This window comes from Mobula hypostoma, chromosome 16 (genome assembly GCF_963921235.1).
Source record: "Mobula hypostoma chromosome 16, sMobHyp1.1, whole genome shotgun sequence".
In the NCBI taxonomy this organism is placed as follows: domain Eukaryota; kingdom Metazoa; phylum Chordata; class Chondrichthyes; order Myliobatiformes; family Myliobatidae; genus Mobula; species Mobula hypostoma.
The window spans coordinates 18141454-18164966 of record NC_086112.1 but is presented as its reverse complement, the minus strand read 5'-3'; the positions used below and the strand labels follow the sequence as shown (position 1 = coordinate 18164966).

At 41.2% G+C, this 23513-nt stretch overlaps 1 protein-coding gene across 1 annotated transcript in view; it reads left to right on the top strand.

The window, feature by feature from the left end:
- The first annotated feature begins 209 nt into the window (after nucleotides 1–209).
- The window catches only part of st8sia4 (ST8 alpha-N-acetyl-neuraminide alpha-2,8-sialyltransferase 4), a 93176-nt gene continuing 69872 nt past the window's right edge, over nucleotides 210–23513 (top strand). The window contains exons 1-3 of the mRNA XM_063068601.1: nucleotides 210–447; nucleotides 1847–1978; nucleotides 18975–19232. Coding sequence (XP_062924671.1) covers nucleotides 338–447; nucleotides 1847–1978; nucleotides 18975–19232 — 500 coding nt within the window. The 5' untranslated portion in view covers nucleotides 210–337. The remainder of the gene's footprint in view (nucleotides 448–1846; nucleotides 1979–18974; nucleotides 19233–23513) is intronic.

Genomic DNA, 23513 nt, shown 5'->3' with positions numbered 1-23513 from the left:
ACACCCGCTGTCTTAAGGACACTAGCACCCGGCTCCTGTCAATCATCGCCTCTCGCGGCGATCGCAGTTCCGATTTCCTATTGGTAAATACGAAACGCCTGGGGGAGGGGCAAATCAAGAAGCGAGCTGCTACTGGGCCTGGCCAATGTCAATCATTCGGCACAGTGCTTAGTTCTTTCCCGCTGAGTGGATGAACGGAGAGAGAAAGGGGAGCGGACGGGGAAGTGTCTGTCTCAATCTCACAGACAGAAAGCCTTACGCCTTACTTATTTCCCAGACTGGAAGGGAAGTCGACGGGTTGATTTCTACATATAAATTGATAAACACATAAAAAACAATGCGTCTCCCTCGAAAATGTTGGACCTTATGCACCACCATAAGTATCATTGTGATTCTTTTTAAAACAAAGGACATAACAAGATCGGAGCACCACCAAACGCTGCCAGGGTAATGTGCTTTATTCTTGTGTTAAATAAAAAAGTAGTGAAATGTTTATAAAAAAGGAGTTTGCAAATCTGTAATTGGAATTATTTCGGTTTATTAATGTATAATTGTCTCTTGATGAAAGGGAATTAGTATTTCTAATCCACAAGTGATTTTGTTACCTTTTTAGAGGCACTATTAATGCCTCTGAAATAGTTTTATGCACATTTGCAATCGAGTTAGTTTGAGTTATATTGCATTATTGTGCCGAGGACGTGACTTACCAGCGGTTTTCTTGGCAAGTGTTGGGATAACTGGGCATGTTTGTGGAAGTGAATGGGTGAGAAAGGCAAGTCTCCAATGCCCAGACCTAAAGCAGCCCACCTCCCACGGCCACCTCTTACCCCTCCCCCGGCAAACTCCTGTGAAAGAAATCAAGCAGGAATTTAATAGCGTTGCTGAGACAGGCTGTGGTTTCTTTCCAGAAACTAGCCCCCTCAAAATCACTGCCGTCTTTGTGTCGTGTTTTATTCAGTTGCACCTCGCTCTCTTTTTCTCCAGTAGGTGGGATTGTACCTGCTCTTCAGATGTGGTTTACATGCCAGTGTGTTTGGTATGGTATACTGACTGGATGGTTGTGATTTAAGTGATCGGTTCGGAGCTCATGAAGCTAACCTGAACCCGACACCACAGCAGACCACCGTTCTCCTCTGTGCGGTGTTCGTGTCTCTTCTAACAGACTTTGCGAGGATGCACATTTGCCGATTCCCCGGTTAATATTAGTTTCATAGCTTACCCTCGGGGTTTCCATTTATGAAACTGTCTTTACGATTTTAACGTTTGCTGATCCCCACCATGGTGGAGGATCGGCTTGTCACCGATTACTCTGAAGCTGCTAATTATGAGCTGCAAATATCACTCGCCGTGAGGAATTGCAGCTCTACCTTCTTGCAGATTTGTGAGGAAACGGAAAAAAAAGGGGCTCATTTCTTTTCCCCGAGAGCAAAAAGAGTAAGTCAGATAGTGGAGAATCCCCTGGATGGAGTTGAGAGATGACACCAAGCCTGAAGTGTCCATCGCTCATGGGGGGAGGGTGGGTAAGAGATGTGGTAAGAAAGGTAAAGCGAGTCATCAGTCACCCAGCCGCAACTCACGAGTTTAATCTGTGGTCGATTGCGTGCGTTTGCAAAAGTAAAAGAGACATTTGTGTCATAAACAGGAAAACCAATGTAGCTGCCTGGAGAGTCGGTTTAATTAGCTAATCTCTGCGAATACAGAATGGTCAGTTTCCTGCAACATGCACGATGTACTGCATGCGTGGCGCGAACTGCGGTTGATTCACTGTTGACAGTAATATTTTAGCGGTTTTCTTTCTCTCTCCCTCCCTCCCCCACGCCCCACCGAATAAACATAACTCTTTCAGGGATGGAGAAGCGAGTCCAACGCGGCTGATGGTTAATACGTCCAGGAAACTAAATGGGAAGAACCTTCTTCCGCGCTTCCAGCACTCGGTGAAGGGGTGGAAAAACAACGCTTCTCTAGTTATCAAGATCAGGTAAAAGTTTTCTTTCAGTAAAATTAATCATCCCATGTTATCGATTTTGTGTGCCTGAGGTAAACAAAATTATGAGGGGTAAATTGCAAGCAGTTTTTCCCACTGAGGTTGGAGGCGACAAGAGGTCATGGGTGAAGGGTGAAAGTTGAAAAGTTTAAAGAGGGCATTAGGGAGAATAAGGGAGGTGGGGGGGGGTGGGACGAGTTGCCAGCGGGAGTGGTTGCAGCGCCTTCGATTTCAACATTTGAGAAATTTGGATTGGTACATGGGCATGGAGGACCGTGGTTCGGGTGCAGGTCGATGGGATTAAGCAGATTAATAGTTCGGCACGGACTAGATGGGCCGAAGGGCCTGTTTCTTTGCTGCGACGTTCCCACGACCCCACCTCACTACATAATTAAATTAAGACAAAAGTGTACTCGTTTGATATGAACTCAATATTTAAATATAACATCACCACGGGAGCAAAACTGGTGAAATTCGTTAAGCAGAACAGGAAATAAACACTGAGCAAATCCTGCATGCTGTCCACCAGTTCCCAGCTGCATATTATGGTTACATTTTGCATCCTGTTACCCGTCTTACCCGTCAGTAAAATTCATTGACGGCGCCAGCATCATTTGCGGTCCCGGATCTGGACTCTGTATGTTAGTTCCCAACGCCACTCACCCGTCCCATCGGCAGCAAACTCCATGGGTCCTGTATCGTAATTACTTGGCCAGAGGTGAGGCACGGCGACCTCAAGCCCGAGGAATCGTTGAGGAGTTTACTCTGTGGTGTCAGCTTTGCAACCAATTTACATGATCACTATTCATAGCATGAAAAAAAAATCAGAAATAAAATTATCTGGTCGTTTATATTTTAATTGAAATAAAGCAGTTAGTCCCCATACTTCCTCCGCCCCAAGGCACCTGGCATTTAGCTGAGCATTTTAACCTGTAGGCTGCACTGATAGGATCTACATAATCGAGTAGTAGGAGCACTAATGATAGAAATGTTTAATGCAGCACGGGTATTCCTCGGACCATTGTTGATATTAATAGAGCCATACCTACAGGGCAGCACATTTCCTTATTATTTAGCTAATACTGTGGAAAAAAATGACAAAGTTAATTGAAATATGGTAACGTCAAAGGTTGTCTAACCAATTATCTGTTAGCTGACTTGTGAACTTACATGGATGATCTATAAAACTGGACATTACACCTTGGATTGCCAGGTGGAGAGAGAAAGCAGTTAACTGGTTGCAGGCCGATGACCTGACACAGTAACCGTTTTCCTGTCTACTGGTGCTGCATGATCTTGCCAGTGCTTCAACAAATTTCTCTGTTTACTTCATGTTTATAGAATCTGCAGATATTTGGGTTGTGCTGGGAGGTTCTGTGACTTTAAGCTTAAGAGAAAAAAAGACCCTCTCTGAACTTCACTAACTCATATCTGTGACTGTTTGTATGTGGAAGATGGTGGATTTTATTTTTAGTGTTGTTACTTTATTGTTATGGTGTATACCAGTGTCTATTTGAGAAAGCCATGTGACAAAGTGAATCAGAAGGAATATTGACTTTATAGCTCATGGCCTGCAGGAATATTGAATTTGTGACAGAATATGGAGACGTATTGAATTGGGGACGTGGGACATATAATTGTTGTAAATTTTCTTTCTGACACTGAATTGCAAGAAGATTCTGCTGCGATGAGGCTAGCAGTAGAAACTAAATCCTTGTTATAAGTGAATTTGGAAATTAGCATCACCTATAACTTCCTATTAATTGAATCAACAATTAGCACTTTTTTACAACTGATTAACCTGTTCTTTCCTTTCCTGAAAAAAGTATGGGTAAATATTGCCCCACAGGTACAGGTTCATAAACGTAATGTATCGGACTACAATTAAAGTTGAAATCTGATTGCTCTTAAGTTGACTTTCAGCTATACGAACGTGGCGAAATGAGTTAAAGGGGCAAGAGTAGGTTTCACACAAAACGCTGAGGAACTTAGTGGGTCAGGCAGCACGGACAGCTGACATTACGGGTTAAGAGCCTTTGTCTGGACTTCATGAGCTTCATATAGTGGTCTTCTAATTCAATGAGATGATGGCTAATCTTCGACCCATTGCTATCCCACACTACCCACATATCATGTCATTCCCTTAGTTTCCAGAAATTTATCAATCCCGGTTTGTGAATGATGGAGCCTCTACAGTTCTCAATGTTGGAGAATACCATAGATCACTATATCCTCCGCATAAAGAAATTTCTCCTCATCTCAGTCCTAAGTGGTCTTGCTTTTATTTGGAGTCTGTGATTCCTGATTCGTGTAAGGTTGGGGTTTAATTCCTGCTTATACATTCTCCCCGTGACCACGTGTGTTTTTCTGGGTGTTGTGGTTTTCTTCCGCATTCCAAAGATGTGAATTCCAAAGGCTTAGTGAATTGGGGGAATGTTATGTTGGTGTGGAAAGTATGGCAACACTTGTGGGCTGCCCAGCACAGTCCTTGCTGATTTGATTTGATGCAACTGATGCATTTCACTGCATATTTTGATGTACATGTGACAAATTGAGCTAATCTTTAATCTGCATCTTGGTTTTCAGAGATTTGTGTACAAGGATGCACAGGTCCCTTTAAACATCAACATTAACCAGTCCCTCACCATTTAAAAAGTACTCTGTGTTTCTATTTTGTGCACCAAGGTACTAACCTCAGATTTATCCACATTATATTGCATCTGCCACGTTCTTGTCCACATCCTTTTCAATACTACTTACGTCGTTCTCCCTTCTCATAATTCTTTATAGTTTTGTATCATCAGCAAATAAGGAAATACGATATTTTATCTTTTTAGAAAAATCCTCAATACAGTTTGCGTCCAGGCACTGATCCCTGATCATGGTTTGTCGACCTCAGGAAAAACAGTTTGTTCACACTCTTAACTTGCTGTTCACTAATCACTCCTTAATCCATGTCAATATATTATACCTAACCTTGTTGACCCTGCTCCACTGTGGGGCTTCATCAAAAACCTAAAATTCCACTGGTTCTCCTTCATCCATCCAACCAGCCACATCCTGAAAGAACACCAGCAGATAGATCAAACATGCCTTTCCTTTCAGAATTCCATATTCACTTTGACAGTTCTGTCAGCCTCTTCAGCAGTTCTGCTGTCTTGTTGCTTATAGTCATAGTCATAAGTCATACTTTATTGACCCGGGGGAAATTGGTTTTCGTTACAGTTGCACCATAAATAATAAATAGTGATAAAACCATAAATAGTTAAATAGTAATATGTAAATTATGCCAGGAAATAAGTCCAGGACCAGCTTATTGGCTCAGGGTATCTGACCCTCCAAGGGAGGAGTTGTAAAGTTTGATGGCCACAGGCAGGAATGACTTCCTATGATGCTCTGTGTTGCATCTCGGTGGAATGAGTCTCTGGCTGAATGTACTCCTGTGCCCACCCAGTACACCATGTAGTGGATGGGAGACATTGTCCAAGATGGCATGCAACTTGGACAGCATCCTCTTTTCAGACACCACCGTCAGAGAGTCCAGTTCCATCCCACAACATCACTGGCCTTACGAATGAGTTTGTTGATTCTGTTGGTGTCTGCTACCCTGCAACACAATTCAGCATTTTTCTAGAAGTAATTAATGGACCAGTAATTCCCCATTTTATTTTCTTCTTTCTTAAATAGAGGCGTTCCCTTTGCTACCCTCCAACCTGGAGGAATAATTCCAGAATCTGTAGAATCTTGGAAGATTTAGTTTTTTTTCATTACTTATAGTCACCGCTTTCAAAACTTTGGGATGTAATCATTAAAATTATTTTAGGATTTATCATTAAGCAATACCAATTGTCATACATTTTCTGAATGGAAGTGGAAAGGGGAGTATTACAAAAAGTGAAGAATTCAGTGGTTGATTGGAGTTTCTTTGCCTGTTCTTGCTCCTTTCCAGTAACTAGTACTGCTTTAGCAAAAGCCATAGATCATACTTCCCTAACCTGCTGGATTGGGTCCATATTGGGCAGGCTTTCCAAAACCTGCCACCCATCTGAATCAGAATCAAAATCGGGTTATTATCATTGACTTAGGTCAGGAAATTTGTTGTTTTGTGGCAGCAGTACAGTACAATACATAAAAAAAACTCATAAAAAAAATGAATTAGAGAGGTAGCATTCATGAGTTCATGGACCATTCAGAAATCTGATGGCAGAAGGGAAGACACATTTCCTAAAACATTGAGTGTGTGTAGTCAGGTTCCTGTGCCCCTCCCTGATGTTAGTAATGAGAAGAGGACATGTCTCAGATGCTGAGGGTTCTTAATGATGGATGCTGCCTTCTTGAGGTATTGCCTTTTGTCTTCAATGGTGGGAACGTTTGTGCCTGTAATGGAGCTGGCTGAGTCTACAGTCGTCTGCGGCCTCTTTGAGTCATGTGCATTGGAGTCCCTTTACCAGGCATTGATGCTTGGTATAGGGTTTCTATGATACATCTGTTGGTCACATACGTACCAAACCTCAGTCTCCCAAAGAAGTAGAGCTGCTGGCGTGTCTTTTTTGTGATTGCTGCAACGTGTTGGGCCCAGGACAGATCCTCTGAGATGCTGAAACCCAGGAATTCAAAGCTGCTCACTCTTTCCACTGCTGACTCATCAATGAACATTGGAATCCACAATCAATTTTCTGGTCTTTCTGGCGTGGGTGCCTGATTGTTGTAACACCACTCAACCAGCCAGTCCGGCTCATTCCTGCTGTCTGAGTTTCTGCCCACAAAAGTGATGTCACTGGTGAATTCATGGACAGTGTTTGAGCTGTGTGTAGCCTCAAGGTTGAGTGCAGAAAGGGAGTAGAGCAGGGGGGAAGCATCCACTGACACTTTCTGGAAAATGCACCTGTGCTGATGCCAGATTTTGGAACGACTGGGTATAGATAGTAAATTCTCTGCCTCCACGATGGTGTCCATCAGCATCTAAACTCATGCATCAAGATCAAAAAGGCACCAGGATAATAACTAGTTGTCAGCATTTTGGGATAAAAAGGAACAATCAAAGTTTAGAAAGAGGCCACTTAATCCATTGTGTCTGTTCTAACTCTCAGAGTATTCTCATTAATCCCAATCCCCATTCATTTCTTAAAGGGTCGAATATCAAAGGTCAACTTTATTCACCATATACATTTACATGTATCAGGAATTTGTTGTGGTGTCTTGGTGTGACATGCAACAAAAAAAAATTCAACAATTATAAAGAATAAAAAAAAAATAAAGTTAGGGTTAAAGTACAGGCATGGAATAAAATGTGCATACATATATGCATGCCAGTGTGTATTTGCAATGTAAACAGCATTATAACAATTAGTTTAAAGTGTTTACAGATCAGTGCAGTGACAGGGGTAATGGCGGGGGGGGGGGGTGCAAGACTAACTAGAATGGTTGATTAGATTAGCTGCCTGGAAGGAGAGACTTTTAAGAAGCCATGAAGTTTTTGTTTTAGTGCCCTATAGATTTTCCAGAAGAGAGTTTTTGGAAAATGCAGTTTTCAGGGTGGGTAACCATTGTCAACAATCATTTTTCCTGCCTGCTTCTTTGTCCTGGAGGCTTCTTTGTAAGTCGTCTTCCTTCATGTGCCCCATCAATTCTTCCTGATTCGCCTACCATCCACCTAGACTGGGACTAATTAGCAGTAACAAATTAACCGACCAACCAGCATACTTAGAGGATGTGGCAGAGTACCAAAGCTTTCTGTGGGAACCTACATAGTTACGGATAGAACAAACACGCAATGTCTAGACAGAAAGCCCGGAAGGTCAAGATCATACCTGGGCAGCTCTATCTCTTGTAGCACAGCTCTGCTCAGTGTGCACATTGCACCAGGCTGTACGCATTTCCCCACAGTATCTTACTGTCCTCATCATGTTCATCTCAAGTTTTATGTCATCCATCAATTATACTTTGTACTGCAATCTCTGTGTCATTGGTGTTTTTTTTTTAAAAACAGTGTTTCTGGTACCCATACCAGGGAAGCCCATTAGTACTCTTTAGTTCAGCCACAAAACAGCCTTTCTCAACTACTCCTGGCTTCTTTCTTAAAGCCAGTTCTCTGTCCAGTCTGCTGTAGCCCTTTTTTTATTCCATGAACATCAGTCTTGATACATTCTGTGGCACAATGCCAAATGATTTGTTAAGGTTATTAAAAACTACATCAATTGCATTCTCCTCACCATTCCTCTGTAATTTTGTTTAAAAAAACATTATTTAGACACAACTTATCTCGAGCAAATTCATGCTGGCATTTTCTAATCAACTCACACTTGTCCAAGTCACTATTGATGCTAAATTTGAATTTTGTGCTTGCAACTTTCTACATCACCAAGGCTAAACTAACTGGTCTGCAGTTACTGAGTTTAACTTGTCTTCCTTTTTGAAGATGAGTTTAGTTCTCATGACTTTTTAGTTCTCATGCATCACTTGTGAATCTAGAGATTTGGTTGATTATGGCTAGGGACTTCACAACCTACAATGCATCCTGTCTGGGCCAGGGGATTTACCAACAGTGAATTTCGTTAGCCTTTATAGTGCATCCTTTTTATCATCTTTGGCAGACCTCAAACCTCAGTTATGTCTGTCTTTGTTGCGACTCAGTTAAATTTGGCCCAGTACATCACAGATAAAACCTTCCCAACCATTGAGCACATTTACGTGAAACATTGCCATAGAAAAGCAGCATTCATCATCAAAGATCCTCATCGCCCAGTCCATGTTCTTTTCTTGCTGCTGCCATCAGGTGGAAGGTACAAGAGCCTCAGGACTCCACCAGGTTCAAGAACAGTTACTACCCCCTCAACCATCAGGCTGTTGAACAAAAGGGGATAACTACACTTATTTAAGGACTCTTTTATCCTGTTATTTCATGCTTGTTATTTATAGCTATTTGCACAGTTTGTTTACAGTTCCTGATTACAGCTTAAAGATCCCGTTGTATAGATTTGCTAAGTATGCAGGAAGAACAAGCATCTCAGGGTTGTATATGGTGACATGTATGCACTCTGATAATAAATTTTACTTTGACCTTTGAAATAAATGCACAATTGAAGCACACATGGAAGATAAATCATTAAATGAGAATGATATATGCCATCTAACATTTCCATAAGTATTTCCACAGTCTGACAATTCATTACACTTTTAAACTTCATGGCACTAAATTGCTACATCAATACTTGGATATCTCTTTGATTTTTCAGCAATAACGTTTCTAGATGCTGAAATTACTGAAAATATGTTGCATGTATTACAATAAAAGTTTGTATTGTGTTCACTTGGAAACTTACTTAAAAGGAAAAAATAATGTTAGCTAAATGCACAATGTATGTCACCACAACTAAATCAGTTTTGATTTTACTGTGTTCAATTATGCCCTTCTGTTAAGACCTGAAGGGTGACTGATGCTTGCAAACCAAACAGCTGATTTTTTTTTCTTTATAAATTCTGAAGAAACAACACTGAGGAAGTTCTCATTGTGGGTACTTCCAGTGTTGAAGGCCGTTGTCAATCAAGATTTTTTTTGGGCTGTTTAAAATTTTACTTTACAATTAGCTGCATTATGTACCAATGAAGAATTAGAGGAAGTGGTTTACAATAGGTTGAGGTAAAGAGGAAAGCTGTCATCATGCTCTAGATTAGCCCTTCAGTTTGAATCCTTGGGAAAGTTTCACATCCTTTTTAGCTATCAAATTTGGAGAAGGTGGCCATTTCAGAGGTAGTAGATATACATGGAGAGATCACAAAAGGCAGACAATATGCTTAGAGTTGTATAATCGTCAGAGTATGGAAGCTGTTATTTCAATTCTGAACCCTCCAGTCTGGAAACCACTGCTTGCTCAGCCCCTGAACCAAAACCGTCTTTCCTTATCTTTGGTCAAAACGCACATCAAAGTACAAATGACAGCCATTAGCTGCTAGTTTGAGTGTTGGCCACATTATAATTGAGCTTGATTCTGTTTCAGAAAGGAATTATACACTATTTCTTTCCAGTAGGGGTCACTGGATCGCAAACATCTGAAAGTCCAGGATGATTTCTTTAATTCCTCCTTGCTTAACTGGGAGGTAAAATTACTAATATCCTCGCATGATGATTGGAGATCAATTAGGAGCAAAAACATAGGATCACTGTGTATCTGCAAAGTGCACGGAAAGAACTTGTGCATTTTTATTTTGCTCACGCAGCTTATGCATGATCAGTGGCTAAAGGGAGCCTTGCTCACAATTGAAAATAATATCAGCATTCGCTGTTCCCTATTATGCACCTGCTTGTTTAAAATGTATTTATACTGTCTGATGAAAGCATTGCTCCTTTTGAAAGGCATAACATTTCGATAACACTCTGTACAATTTTGGCAATTGGCTATTTGCTCCTTATGGAGGGTATTAGCGTCTCAGATTGCTTAAATTTTGAAGAGCAGGTGACACAAGCTAATGGCAGTTGAGAGGCATAGGGAACAGGAATATAATTGTGGCCTTGATTTTTGAGTGAAACCAACCTGAGTCCTGAGGTGGCTGATGATGTATATTTGCCAGATCAAACAGGTCTATTGTGATGTTGCTATTTTTGACTTCTTCACTCTTTCTGACCCAGAGGGATTACTTTTCTTCTTGGTGCATCATTTAAAGTTATTTTGGAGGTCACGATTATCCTTGTAGTGAAAGGTTCCTGAAATTGGAATGTTTTATAATTAAGGGAAATAGTGGGCAGCAGAAAGTTTAGGAAGCTGCAAAAAGTATACACTCAGTTACCCTCAGGTACCTCCTGTACCTAATAAAGTGGCCATTGAGTTTGAGTATGTTTGACTTCTGCTGCTGTAGCCTATCCACTTTAAGGCTTGACATATTGTGCATTGAGAGAAGCTCTTCTGCACATCACTTTTATAACATATGGTTATTTGAGTTGCTGTCATCTTTCTGTCAGCTTGAACCAGTCTGGCCATTGCCTCTGCCCTCTTTCATTAACAAGACTTCTTTTGCCCACAGAACTGCTGTTTACTGGATTTGTTTTTTGTTTTTGCACTATTCTCTGTAACCCTAGGAACTGTTGTGCGTGAAAATCCCAGGAGAGTAGCAGTTTCTGCAATACTCGTATCACCCGGTCTGGTACCAACAATTATTCCATGGTCAAAGTTACTTTAAATGGTCCAATTTGATATCAGAGAATGCATACAGTATACAACCTGAAATTCTTACTCTTCACAGACACATCCATGAAACAAGAAACCGCAAAGAATAAATGATCTTAGCATCAGGTACCACAAAGCTCCCCCTCCCCCCCACTTGCACCACCAGAAGCCCCAACTCCTCCCCCGCCCCCCCAAAATGCAAGCAATAGCAAAAGCCCCCAAAGAGACCTTGATCAGGAGTCCATCAAAAACTGCAGTCCATAACCCAGCGCTTTAGTATTTCAGACAGGCTCTCTCTCACCTTCGATCATCTTTCTTCCCCATTCTGACATTCATCTGACAATGTCTGCATGCTTTTATGCATTGAGTTGCTGCCACATGATTGGCGGATTAGAAATTTGCATTAATGAGCAGGTGTACAGGTGCACCTAACAATGGCCCTAGTGTATACCATGAATAAATGTTCCTTCCTATCAAGCAACCTGTGGGATTACTGTGATAGCAGTCGTCTTCTATGGCTTCCATTCCTCCACATTAGTACTGTGATCCTGCAGGCATATTAAATTCTGAGAAAACATAATTATGAAAGATTTCTTTCAAAATTACCTGCTGCTGTTGCAGATAATTCAGTTGTATGTGAGATACATGACAAAAATGTGAGATGTAAAACTGTTCAAAATAATATTAATAAGTATAGAACACGCAGGTGCCATGACCATTCATTCCAACCAGTATTAGCTAACAAGACTAATAAAAGAAAATCACCAAGGGACTTGGAGGCAATTAAAAAATAAATGGAGGCATTGAAACATGTACAACAACAAGAGTGTGTGGACTTTTAATATTAGGCATATTCCTAATTTCTGTTTTTTGCCTGAGATTCTTAAATCAATCGCTGCTACTCATTCAAAAGCAAATAGCTCACTTGAAATGCAAAAATTAGCAATAAGTTATTTGATTTCAAAATTCCAAGTAAATTTGTTGTCAAAGTACATATATGTCACCATATACTACCCTGGAATTAGTTTTCTTGCAGGCATTCACAATTGAACAAAGAAATACCACAGAATCAATGAAAAAATACAGACAAGGATACAATGTACAAAATATGGCAACTGTACAAAAACAGTAAAAGCAGTAATCATAATAATTAATAAGTAAATAATACTGAGAGCATGAATTGTTGAGTCCTTGAAAGTGAGTTTGTACGGTGTGGAGTCAGTTCAGTTTGAGGTGAGTGAAGTTATCCACTTAGGTTCAGGAGCTTGATGGTTCAGGGTAATAACTGTTCCTGAACTGGGTGGTGTGAGGTGTGAGGCTCCTGTACCTCCTTCCTGATGGCAGCAGCGAAAAGAGAGCATCATGGCCTGCTGGGGGTGCTTGATGATGGATGCTGCTTTCTTGTGGTAGTGCTCCTTGTGGATGATTTTGATTTGTGAATATGTACAGTACATCATTCTAAGAATGTAATTTAACTGAGATACATTTTTTGAAGATGTCATTTAGTTTTCATTCACCTCAGATGGTTGAAGAAGTTTGGTATGGGCCCCCAAATCCTAAGAACTTTCTACAGGGGCACAATTGAGGGCATCCTTCCTGGCTGCATCACTGCCTGGTATGGGAACTGTACCTCCCTTAATCACAGGATTTTACAGAGAGTGGTGCGGACAGCCCAGTGCATCTGTAGATGTGAACTTCTCATGATTTAGGACATTTACAAGGACAGGTGTGTAAAAAGGGCCCGAAGGATCAATGGGGACCCGAGTCACCCCAACCACAATCTATTCCAGTTGCTACCATCTGAGAAATGGCACCAGAGCATAAAAGCCAAGACCAATAGGCTCCGGGACAGCTTCTTCCACCAGGCCGTCAGACTGATTAACTCATGCTGATTTGAGTGTATTTCTATGTTACATTGACTTCTGTTTATTATAAATTATTATAAATTACTATGATTGCACATTTAACATAAAGATTTTTACTCGTCATTTATGTGAAAGATGTAAGAAATAAAGTCAATTCAATTAAATTCAGTTCCTGCTCCTCATTGGCCTCCTCATTGGTAGTGACCTTTTTCCAGGGACTAATAGAGAAGGAAAGAGACACAGATTATACTGTCTTTGATTTTCATGTGTAAAGTTCATACTGACTTCTTTAGTACAGGGATCCCCAACCTTTTTTGCACCGCGGACTGGTTTAATATTGACAATATTCTTGCGGACCGGCCGACCGGGGGGGAGGGGTGGTGTTCAAGTAGGGTTAAACTCACCTCAACATGTCTTTTACAGTTAGGGTTGCCAACTTTCTCACTCCCAAATAAGGGACGAAAGTAGCAGTCACATACGGGACACTTGTGTTTACTCCAAGAAAGACTACCATGACCATGAAGCCTTGCGCGGGCACCTGTGCGTGCATGCGCGTACGTGCTGATTTTTTTTTCCACAAATCGGTTTTGGCTTAATCTTCCCGACTATACTGTACATACATTATTTCTACTTTATATAGGCTGTGTATTTATCATATCATTCCTGCTTTTACTATATATTAGTGTTATTTTAGGCTTTATGTGTTATTTGGTATGATTTTGTAGGTATTTTTTGGGACTGGGAACACTCAAAAATTTTTCCCATATAAGTTAATGGTAATTGCTTCTTCGTTTTACGCCATTTCGGCACGAAAGGTTTCATATGAACGCTCTACCTTAGCGGGGGAAATACGGAACAAGGGCGGTCCCGTATGGGACAAACCAATTTAGCCCAATATACAGGATGTCCCGGCAAATACGGGACAGTTGGCAACCCTATGTTCAAGTTCAACAGTGCGTGACAGGGAATGAGGAAAGGCGCAGCTGACTCATATCGTTTCCTCGCGGCCCGGTAGCCCATGCTCTGCGGCCCGGTACCGGTCCGCGGCCGGGTGGTTGGGGACCCCTGCTTTAGTAGTATAACTGAGATTGGATTTGTGAAACTGGAGAATTTTACCAGCTGTCTGTGTGCATTGTTGCAACCACATTGGTTATGTTTTCTCATTGAATTTCCAAGAATTGAAACAACAGCTCAGTGGTGCTGGCATTTACTGATTTAAAAATTAGCAAGTGCGTGTGTTGTCAAATGTAAAAAGTCCCAAACTTGCACATTGGAACAGTCAGATCTGTCATTTGATTCTGCTGAAATGCCCTAGGTATATATTAGTAATTGGCATTTGGTACACGTGGGATTTGTAATCTCATTGGGATGGTAGAGATATATGGGGTGGGAAATCCCCATTTTACAGCAGTCAGTCATGATAGGTCAGCATATAGAAGCAAGATTGAAAATCTGATTGAACAACAAACTGTTCCTCAAGATCAGCAAAACCAGAGAGCTGATGATCAACTACAGGAGGAAGAAGCCAAAGGTTCATGAGCCAGTCCCCATTAGGGGGTCAGAGGTGGAGAGGTCGTGTACTCTTCTCACTACTACCGTTGGGCAGCAGTAGAGGAACCTTCGATAGCACACCACCATGTACAGAAACAGTTATTACTCCACAGTCATCAGGCTCCTGAACCAATGTGGATAACTTCTCTCACCTTAACTCTGAACTGATTCCACAGCGTACAGACTGACTTTCCAGGACTCTACAGCTCATGTTCTCAGTACTATTGATTTATTTATTTAACAATTGCTCTTCTTTTGCACATTTTTTTGTCAGTATTTATATGGCTCTTCATAACTTTTGTTGCATTTCTTTATTTCCCTATCAATACCGTAAATGCCTGCAAGGAAATGAATCTCAGGGTAGTATATGGTGACTTATACCCACTTTGTTGATAAGTTTTATTTAATCTTTGAACTTTAAAAAAAAAATGTCAGTTTATTGATTTTAGGTGCTTTAGCTAATTTTTAAAATTTCATTTAAAGAAAGTATTTACATCATTTTGAAAAGATTTTAAATGCCATTGAAATGGCATTCAGTGCCGTGCAGGAACACTCAAAATCTGGTTGATGACAAAGCTGAGGGCTTCGCTTTGCCAGCTTCCAAAAGTTTCATGGATGTTTTGGATCAGGGCTTTTGGAGGCCCTAATATCACTCATGCAACTCTCCGGTTACTGGCTGAAAACACATCTAAATCAGATTAGTACAGAAATGAGGAGACCATCGGTATTTATTATGGGGAATGGATTATACTGGAAAAATTTGGCCTATCCTATCAAATATGTCCAAAATTGAATATTTGGTGGTGATTTTCAGCTCCTTGCATTGGCCCTGTCTGGAGCTATCTTCATTGGGATGCACTTTTCTTGGACCCTACTAGTAGAGCAACAAGACTAATAGTCATAGTCATGGTCATACTTTATTGATCCCAGGGGAAATTGGTTTTCATTACAGTTGCACCATAAATAATTAAATAGTAATAAAACCATAAATAATTAAATAGTAATATGTAAATTATGTCAGGAAAAAGTCCAGGACCAGCCTATTGGCTCAGGGTGTCTGACCCTTCAAGGGAGGAGTTGTAAAGTTTGATGGCCACAGGCAGGAATGACTTCCTATGATGCTCTGTGTTGCATCTCGGTGGAATGAGTCTCTGGCTGAATGTACTCCTGTGCCCAACCAGTACATTATGTAGTGGATGGGAGACATTGTCCAAGATGGCATGCAACTTAGACAGCACCCTCTTTTCAGACACCACCGTCAGACAGTCCAGTTCCATCCCCACAACATCACTGGCCTTACGGATGAGTTTGTTGATTCTGTTGGTGTCTGCTACCCTCAGCCTGCTGCCCCAGCACACAACAGCAAACATGATTGCACTGGCCACCACAGACTCATAGAACATCCTCAGCATCGTCCAGCAGATGTTAAAGGACCTCAGTCTCCTCAGGAAATAGAGACGGCTCTGACCCTTCTTGTAGACAGCCTCAGTGTTCTTTGACCAGTCCTTTGACTAAGGAATTTTTATAGTTGGCAAATTCTTATTTTTTTTTTGCCTGGGAGTAATCTTAAAAATTATTGAAGACAACCAGCTCTGGGAAATAGTTTAAATGGAAATTCACCCGGTGGAAAGGTGAGCAGCTTCAAGTTCCTGGGAGTCAACATCTCTGAAGATCTATCTTGAGCCCAACATATTGATGCAATTATGAAGCAGGCATGCCAGCGGCTATATTTCATTGGGAGTTTGAGGAGATCTGAAATGTCACCAGACCTTAGCAAGTTTCTGCTGATGTGTCACCATCTGGTATGGAGGAGCTAGTGCACAGGATCGGAAAGAGCTGTAGACCCAGCCAGCTCCAGCATGGGCACGAGCCTCTGCGCCATTGAGGACATCAACAGGCGATCCATCATCCTTACCAGTCAGGGCATGCCCTCTCAATGCTGCTGTCAGAGAGGAGGTACAGGAGCCTGAAGACACACACATTGTTTCAGGAACAGCTTCTTCCCTCGGCCACCAGATTTCTTAATGTACCATGAACCCGTGAACACTATCTCGCTTTTTGCACTACTGAATTTTTTAATATATTTCTTACTGTAGCTTATAGTATTTTTAATGTATTGCTCTGTACTGCTGCCACAAAACAACAAGTTTCATGGCATACACTCAGTGACGACTTTATTAGGTGCATTTGTACATTTGTTCCTTAATGCAAATATCTAATCAGCCAATCACGTGGCAGCAACTCAATGCATAAAAGCATGCAGACATGGTCAAGAGGTTAATTTGTTTCGACCAAACATCAGAATGGGGAAGAGATGAGATCTAAGTGACTTTGACCATGCAGTGATTGTTGTTGCCAGATGGGGTGTTTTGAGTATCTCCGAAGCTGCTGATCTAGAACTTTGCAGTCTCTAGAGTTTACAGAGAATGATGCAATAAGTAAAAAGATAAATCAAGTGAGTGGCAGTTCAGTTCTGTGGTGAAAAATCCTTGTTAATGAAAGAGGTCGGAGGAGAATGGCCAGTCTGGTTCAAGCTGACAGGGAGGCAACAGGAACTCAAGTAACCTCGCGTTACAACAGTGGTGTACCCAAGAGCACCCTTGAACACACAAGCCGATCCTCGAAGTGGGTGGGCTAGAGCTGCAGGAAACCACACTGGGTTCCACTTCTCTACCTAATAAAAGAATGACCCCGAAGTATATCAGTGATTACTAGCCAGCTTTTGATTCTGTAAGGATGAGAGATTTAACTACTTCTTCATTGAGCTAGACTGAATACCCATTACTCAAGCTAAGCATAGTGGTCTGCTGGGGAAGTGAGAGAAGTAACTGGCGGTAGAGCTCTGTGAAAACAAGCTAAATATTTGTGGTTCTTTTGACCCGGATGTAAGGCATTGTTCCATAAATCCTTTCAAAAAAACAGCAAGAGGAAACTGCATTAGGCTCCCAGTGCTGCCAAAGGACTTTGTGTATAGGTATACACCTGTATGGGTGGCAGGGTTAAAAGCTGTGGCACAGGCGGGTACAATTGTTCACTTTGAAAACTTCCTGCTGACGCGATGACAGAAATACAGCAGACATTTGTGATTTTTAAAAGCAAGTTTTAAGATGGCACTGTAATCCCATTTGAAACTTTGTTCTTTGTTTAAATGAAAGATGTCAGAAGTGACCAATTGTGCAATAATACCAATTACTGAGGCATTACATTTGCTGACAGTGTACAAAGCAAATTGATTTCCAAGGTGCTTACCGAAGAGTTGACAATAAATCAAATTAGCTGAGAAGTAAATGTGGGTGTAAACTTCTGATGAGGAAGAAGCTCCTTACCATTCTAGAAAATGTGTTTTAATCTATAGTCATGAGTGTTTTTATTCAGAGATATACTTTCAAAAACTAATTTAAAATAAGGGATTACAGCATGTATTTTAGACCTTACATGATCATGAGGTTTACCTTCATAGTTCAAGTTATTGTACTGTTCTCTCCTCAGTGAAACACAGATAGATTTTGTCAGATATTGGAACTTAGATATTTTAACATGGAAGGAAACTTTTTATTCTTTTTATTTGAGTTAATTTAGATCTTGGGGACAAAATTTACAAAGTTAATTTTTGGCTTTTTCCCTGTATAATCACATTTCCTACCTTCTCTAAGACATGTAAATTATATTTTTTATATATCCTTCATTGAGGTAGTTGTTTCCTATTTATTTATGAAGGTACAGCAAGGAATAGGCCCTTCCAGCCCAGCAATGCCCCGACTTAGCCCTAGCCTAACCACGGGACAATTTACAATGACCAAGTAACCTACCAGCTGGTCCGTCTTTGGACTGTGGGAGGAGACCGGAGCACCTGGAGGAAACCCACATGGTCTCGGGGAGAACGCACAAACTCCTTACAGGCAGTGGTGGGGAAATGGTCTATGCAATTTGAAAACTACCACAAAGAGCTCTTTGAAAGAATGGGTTTCCATTTACTCTCCCTCTGTGTGTACCTCTGGTTATTTGAAGACTACATTCTCGTATCTTTAATTGTTCTTTAAAAAATCTAATTTCCCTTTCTCATTTTATAAACCTACAATCAAACTCCACACCTACCATTTCTCAGTTCATTACAATGAAGTTCAGTTGCTCTCTCCACCTCTGTTCATACAGATACCTGACCACTAGCCTAGAATGTTTGTGTTCTATTTCCTCCTGTTTACTTTGCTGTAATGTTGAAGAACCCACACGTTGTTATAATAACTTTATACTGTTATTTTGGCATATTTTATGATCTATAAGAACGAAAAAGGAATTTCCAATGATACACTTTTCAGTATTTGATTATGTTGCTTTGGTCTAGTAAAGGTATAAAGCATTCTTATTTTCTGATCCATTTATCACCTTTACTCATTGTCACTTCTTCCAACACAGGAAGGATATTCTTCGATTTTTAGATGCTGAGAGAGACATTTCAGTTGTGAAAAGCAGCTTGAAGCCAGGGGATGTAATTCATTATGTGCTGGACAGGCGTCGAACTCTCAACATCTCGCACAATTTGCACAGTCTTCTCCCAGAGGTGTCACCAATGAAGAACAAGCGATTCAATACTTGTGCAGTTGTTGGTAACTCTGGGATTCTGCTTGGTAGTGGATGTGGAAAAGAGATCGACAGTCATGAGTTTGTAATAAGGTAAGACTCCTGAAAATAGATATTAACATCTTTGCAGTTAGCAATTATTTCTTAAGGCACAGAGCTTTGGACTTGGTACTAGATAGGGTAAGAGATGATTTTTTTTTAAAAAGGTACTCTGTTTTAGTTTGAGTACTGATAAAGGGTCTTGGCTTGAAATATTGACTGCCTATTTCCCCTCCATTGGTGCCGCCTGACCTGAGATCCTCCAACATTTTATGTGTGTCTCTGCTTTAGTTCTGTGTTTTCTAATTTCCTTATTTGAATGTAATGACATTTTCTTTTTAAAGATGAGGTATATGCAAGAATCTTTTAAAGGAAATGATGCCTGGTAGGGTGTTACAAGTCTGGTCCTAACGTATTGCAAGGGTATGACACCTGCTACTGCTGACAGTTCTGCAAAATTATATAAAGAAAGTTGCAGAGGCCATCAGTTGCCAACTGAGTTCCTGACCCTAACTCTTGTCATTTTGTAGAGGAAGGAGCCAGAGCTTTAATTCTTTACGATATAATTCTTGTGCCGTGGACAAAGATTGAGAAACTAAATTTAAAAATTTTTTAAAAATTAAAAAAAAATAAATTAAGGAAATTAAAAAAGGAGTACCAATGTATTTTTGAAAATGTGTATTTAAAGCATGTTTATTCATAATAACATTTCTATAATTTTGTTGAAGTTCTGTACTTGAGTATTAGAAGTGAAAAGATGGGAAAGAACTGGCTAAGATATTAAGGCTGTTTGAGTTTTTGATCTGTGAAACACAGCAGAGGGAAGTAAGTCTCATAAGGACTGAGGTGACAATTTTGGAAACTGTGTTACTCTGCCTTCACTGACTTTAAGAACTGTGAGGTGATGTTCTAGAAATACTCAGGTTAGACCTCGTTTGGAATATTGTGTTCAGTTTTGGTTGCCTCATTATAGGAAGGATGTGGAAACTTTAGAGAGGGTGAAGGGGAGCTTTTCCAGGATGAGGCCTAGTTTAAAATGCATGTCCTATGAGGATAGGTTGAGTGAGCTGGGGCTTTTCTCTCTGGAATGAAGAAGAATGAGAAGTGCCTTGATAGAGGTGTACAAGAGGATAAGGGGCATAGATAGAGTGAATAGACAGACTTTTTCCTGGGGCTAATGTGTGGAGGGGCATATTTTTAAAGTGATTGGAGGAAAGCACGGGCAAAATATCAGAGGTAATTTTTTTATGGAGAGAAGGCTAAGGGCATGGAATGCACTGCCAGGGATGGTGGTAGAGACGGATATTTTAGGAGCATTTAAGAGAATCTTAGATAGGGAGGTGGATGAAAGAAAAAATGGTGGGGGGGCTGAAGAAAAAGAAAGGTTTAAGTTGATCTTCGAGCAGGTTAAGGGGTCGGCACAACGGTGTAGGCCGAAGGGTCTGTACTGCACTGTAGAGAGTGTCTACAGAGATGATGTGAAGTAGTAGTAGTCTATTTGAAAGGAAAGTTGCAGTTATAATGTATAAAAGTTAAAACTTCATCTAACTGCAATTGGAAAGCGATTATTTCACTCATGGGGAAAGCCATAACACTCGGCAAAATGCTGTTGATTTAACATTGAAATGATAATGTGAATAGCAAAATAGTAATGTAAGTAAAACATAGTGGTATTGTATTCAACCATACTGATATCCATCCTAATCCCATTAAGCATCAGCAAATTCTGAGTAAGAAGGATGTTTCTTTCTACCAAGGCCTCCTTATACTCACTAAGGATGAATTCAACCTCATACTCAAACTCAGAAATTAGTATCTTATAATAGAAACAGAAAGGTAGGGAAAGGAAGAGGATGGCAGTAGTGATAGGGGACTCTATAGTTAGGGGGTCAGACAGGCGTTTCTGTGGACGCTGGAAAGTAGTTTGCCTCCCAGTTGCCAGGGTCCGGGATGTTTCTAATTGTGTCCACGATATCCTGAAGTGGGAAGGAGAACAGCCTGAGGTCGTGGTACATATTGGTACCAACGACATAGGCAGGAAAGGGAGGAGGTTCTGAAAGCAGACTACAGGGACTTAGGAAGGGAATTGAGTAGCAGGACCACAAAGGTAATCATCTCGGGATTACTGCCTGTGAGACGTGACAGTGAGTACAGGAATAGAGTGAGGTGGAGGATAAATGCGAGGCTGAGGGATTGGCACAGGGGGCAAGGATTCAGATTTCTGGATCATTGGGACCTCTTTTGGGGCAGGAGTGACCTGTACAAAAAGGATGGATTGCACTTGAATCCGGGGGACCAATATCCTGACGGGGAGGTTTGCTAAGGCTATTGGGGACAGTTTAAACTAGGATTGCTGCGGGGGTGGGAACCAAACTGGAGAGACGGAGGAAGAGGCGGTTGGCTCACAAATAGAGAAAGCTTGGAGACAGTGCGAGAGGGAGGATAGGCAGGTGATTGAGAAGGGACGCGCTCAGACCGATGGTTTGAGATGTGTCTATTTTAATGCAAGGAGTATTATGAACAAAGTGGATGAGCTTAGAGCATGGATCAGTACTTGGAGCTATGATGTTGTGGCCATTACAGAGACTTGGATGGCTCAGGAGCAGGAGTGGTTACTTCGAGTGCCAGGCTTCAGATGCTTCAGAAAGGACAGAGAGGGAGGCAAAAGAGCTAGGGGCGTGGCACTGTTGATCAGAAATAGTGTCACGGCCGTAGAAAAGGAGGAAGACATGGAGGGTTTGTATACGGAGTCTCTGTGTGTGGAAGTTAGGAACAGGAAGGGGTCAATAACTCTACTGGGTGTTTTTTATAGACCACCCAATAGTAACGGGGACATTGAGGAGCAGATAGGGAGACAGATTCTGGAAAGGAGTAATAATAACAGGGTTGTTGTGGTGGGAGATTTTAATTTCCCAAATATTGATTGGCATGTCCCTAGAGTGAGGGGTTTAGATGGAGTGGAGTTTGTTAGGTGTGTTCGAGAAGGTTTCTTGACAGAATATGTAGATAAGCCTACAAGAGGAGAGGCTGCACTTGATCTCGTATTGGGAAATGAACCTGGTCAGCTGTCAGATCTCTCAGTGGGAGAGCATTTTGGAGATAGTGATCACAACTCGATCTCCTTTACCATTGCACTGGAGAGGGATAGGAACAGACAAGTTAGGAAAGTGTTAAATTGGAGTAAGGGGAAAAATGAGGCTATCAGGCAGGAACTTGGAACAATGAATTGGAAATAGATGTTCTTAGAGAAATGTATGGAAGAAACGTGGCAAACGTTCACGGGATATTTGTGTGGAGTTCTGCATGGGTACGTTCCAATGAGATAGGGAAAGGATGGTAGGGTACAGGAGCCGTGGTGTACAAAGGCTGTTGTAAATCTAGTCAAGAAGAAAAGAGCTTACGAAAGGTTCAAAAAGCTAGGTAATGATAGAGAGCTAGAAGAATATAAGGCTAGCAGGAAGGAGCTCAAGAAAGAAATTAGGAGAGCCAGAAGGGGCCATGAGAAGACCTTGGCGGACAGGATTAAGAAAACCCCAAGGCATTCTACAAGTATGTTAAGAGCAAGAGGATAAGACATGAGAGAATAGGACCGATTAAGTGTGTCAGTGGAAAAGTGTGTATGGAACTGGAGGAGATAGCAGAGGTACTTAATTAGTTCTTTGCTTCAGTATTCACTACGGAAAAGGATCTTGGCAATTGTAGGGATGAGTTACAGCGGACTGAAAAACTTGAACATGTAAATATTAAGAAAAAGGCTGTGCGGGAGCTTTTGGAAAGCATCAAGTTGGATAAGTCACTGGGACTGGTCGAGATGAACCCCAGGTTACTGTGGGAGGTGAAAGAGGAGATTGCTGAGCCTCTGGCGATGATCTTTGCATCATCAATGGAGGGGTTCCGGAGGATTGGAGGGTTGTGGATGTTGTTCCTTTATTCAAGAAAGGGAGTAGAGCTAGCCCAGGAAATTATAGACCAGTGAGTCTTATTTCAGTGGTTACTAAGTTGATGGAGAAGATCCTGAGAGGCAGGATTTATGAACATTTGGAGAGGCATAGTATGATTAGGAATAGTTAGCATGGCTTTGTGAAAGGCAGGTCGTGCCTTATGAGCCTGATTTAATTTTTTGAGGATGTGACTAAACACATTGATGATGTAGATGTAGTGTATATGGATTTCAGCAAAGCATTTGATAAGGTACCCCATGCAAGGCTTATTGAGAAAGTAAGGGGCATGGGATCCAAGGGGAAATTGGAAATTGCTTTGTAGATGCAGAACTGGCTTGCCCACAGAAGGTAAAGAGTGGTTGTAGACAGGTCATATTCTGTATGGAGGTCAGTC